At 41.1% G+C, this 2663-nt stretch overlaps 1 protein-coding gene across 1 annotated transcript; it reads left to right on the top strand.

The window, feature by feature from the left end:
- Positions 1-1359: 1359 nt before the first annotated feature.
- Positions 1360-2292, top strand: LOC115641157 (olfactory receptor 5A1-like). Its single transcript, XM_030544242.1, has one exon. The coding sequence runs from the start codon at positions 1360-1362 to the stop codon at positions 2290-2292; it is 933 nt and encodes a 310-aa protein (XP_030400102.1).
- Positions 2293-2663: the final 371 nt, after the last annotated feature.

Below are 2663 nucleotides of genomic sequence, written 5' to 3'. Positions count from 1 at the left end.
ACATGACTCATCTCCCTTTTCAGGCTTTCAGTCTCCATTTCTGTAAATATTCCTCTTTGCAGTTAAGCTCTGTTGTCCACTGAGTATATGTTCAGTCATTATTTTCTTGCTTTTTTCTTTCCTTCCAGTGTTGGAGCATTCATTTTTCTCCAGGCTCTCTTCTGGTTTTGCCAAAATCCAACCTTAGATCATGTCTTGGTATGCACTGAGTTGTTTTCACTCTTTTGTTGAAAACTATCTCTGGTTTCCTTGGAAAGTCTGGACAGCTGCATGATATCCACCTGAGGTTACCTTCTTCCACACAATACACCTTGTCAATGGAGGAGCCTGTCATACAGCTAAGCTTTTCGTAGGCCCTCTCTATGGCATTCAGAATAATTACCAAGTTGCCTGTATTCTCTCTATTTGGCTGAGTTGTCAGTCTATACAATATGCTGGGTCTTAAACCAGTATTTCTAAGTCTCTGGGGTTTGTATATTTATTTATTTATCATAGAAATCCTAGATATTATAATAGGGATGAATTCAATTATATAGTATAGATATTAAATACTCTTCAACAGTGGTTTTGAACCTGTGGTCTGGAGGTACGTAGACTATGTCTAAGATTTTCAAAGGGGTCAAAACCTCCATTCAAATTTTTCGGGGGTCCACAAATGAAAAAAGGCCAAAAACCACTGCTATACCAAAATTACAAAATGTAATAGACAAAGAGGTACTTATAGAATTGGCCAGATCCCCAGTGGGTGTGACTCAGCCATAGCTCCATTGGAGTAAAGGGGCAAGATCCCCAACTGGAGTAAAAACAGCTGTATCTGTGCTGACGTTAGAGGGACAGATGAAAGAGTTATTAGGCCAGAGAGAAACAGCAAGTGAACAAAGGACTTAATAGTCTGCTTGTTACGGCCCTCACCCTGGATGCAGGAGATCAAGTCCCCTTTCTTCAATGACTTTAATTATTTAACCACAGTGGGATAGATTCCACAAGAGACGCTAAGCGAGGCCCACATCAGGCTGTCCCTTAGTCATAGCTTGGCAGGGATTTTGTGAATACCTGTCGGGCCTGATTCTGCAGTTTAGGTGCTTAAAGTGGCAGTTACACAAGAGGACTTCGGCCCCTATATGGCTTATTTTTTCTCTGTACAACACACAAATTCCAACCAGTTCGCTGCTGTCTATTTCTCTAAATCTTAAAATCTATTTAAAGATATATATTGTACAGGATAGAATAGGGCTTTATTTGCATTCATCCAGCTGAACAGATAATGTCCGCATGCCATTGTTTTTCACTTATGTTGTTTTAAATTAAATTTATTTATTTATTGGTCTTACAGGTTACAGTTTTCCCAAATAAATATCAATGGAAAATCAAACCACAGTGACCAAATTTATTCTCCGGAAACTTTCCAGTGACCCACAGATGCAGATTTTTCTCTTCTCAATGTTTTTACTTATTTACCTAATCATTCTGGGTAGTAACATAGTGATCATGGTGGTGATAAGAGCTGATTCTCATCTTAACACCCCAATGTACTTCTTTCTCTTCCATTTATCCTTTCTTGATATCTGCTATTCCTCAGTCACGGTGCCTAATATGCTGATGAACTTCCTAGTAGAGCGCAAAACTATTTCTGTCAATGGCTGCATTGCCCAGATGTTTCTTTTTATCCTCTTGGTTGGTGCTGAAATTTTCATTCTCTCAGCCATGGCTTATGACCGCTATGCTGCTATCTGTGATCCATTACATTACGTGCAGACAATGAGCAAAGGGATCTGTGTTCAGCTGGTGAGTGGGGCATGGACCATGGGCTTCCTATATGCCCTTCTTAACACAGTTTTTGCCCTCAAGTTGCATTTCTGTGGGCCCAATCAAATCAACCATTTCAGCTGTGAGCTCCCTTCTCTGTTACAACTGTCCTGCACTGACACCCTCACCAATCAAGTGGTGCTTCTTACTTCTGTTGTGATATTTGGGTCAAGCTCCTTCCTCCTCACGCTGACCTCCTATATTTACATCATGTCCACCATCCTGAGGATATGCTCTGCCGAGGGCAGGCGTAAAGCCTTCTTCACCTGCAGCTCCCACGTTATTGTGGTTGGTTTATGGTACCTGACAGCCTTTTTCCAGTACACAAAACCCAGCTCAGTCTCCTCTGTGGTTCTGGATAAAATATTCTCCATCCAGTACAGCATCTTGATCCCCATGTTAAACCCCATCATCTACAGCCTGAAAAACAAGGAGGTGAAAATAGCACTAGGGAAACCGTTGAGGAAATTGAAGTTTCTCAAGTAGTGCTGATGATCTTAAATTAAGTATATATATTTTTTTTAATGTAAGAGCAGAGAACTGTGGCTAACTTGTGTTTGAGACATTCTCAAGTCAGGTAACTGATGGTCACATTGTGATAACCTCAGCTGCTTTAAATCAGTGTGGCTCCATTAAAGTCATTGGGACAAGTTGTACAAGAGTCACTGGAGCACAGGGGCCTGGGTCTCCTACACCCATAGTCAGTGCTCTGAGCATCAGGCTGAGTCATTCACACATTTCTCTCTCTCTCTCTCTCCTTTCCCCATATCTGTTTAATCTGGCCCACTGACTTCAGGGGAGCTATGGCCAATTTATACCAGCTGAGCATCTGGCCAATTTTATAAAAAATTCTTTAT

Source organism: Gopherus evgoodei, unplaced genomic scaffold (genome assembly GCF_007399415.2).
Source record: "Gopherus evgoodei ecotype Sinaloan lineage unplaced genomic scaffold, rGopEvg1_v1.p scaffold_33_arrow_ctg1, whole genome shotgun sequence".
Lineage (NCBI taxonomy): Eukaryota > Metazoa > Chordata > Testudines > Testudinidae > Gopherus > Gopherus evgoodei.
The sequence above is the reverse complement of the archived record's forward strand: the minus strand, read 5'-3'. Positions and strand labels throughout refer to the sequence as shown.

Excerpts from the sequence above, each read along its gene's own strand:
- LOC115641157 (XM_030544242.1), top strand. The coding sequence starts at position 1,360 with ATGGAAAATCAAACCACAGTGACCAAATTTATTCTCCGGAAACTTTCC.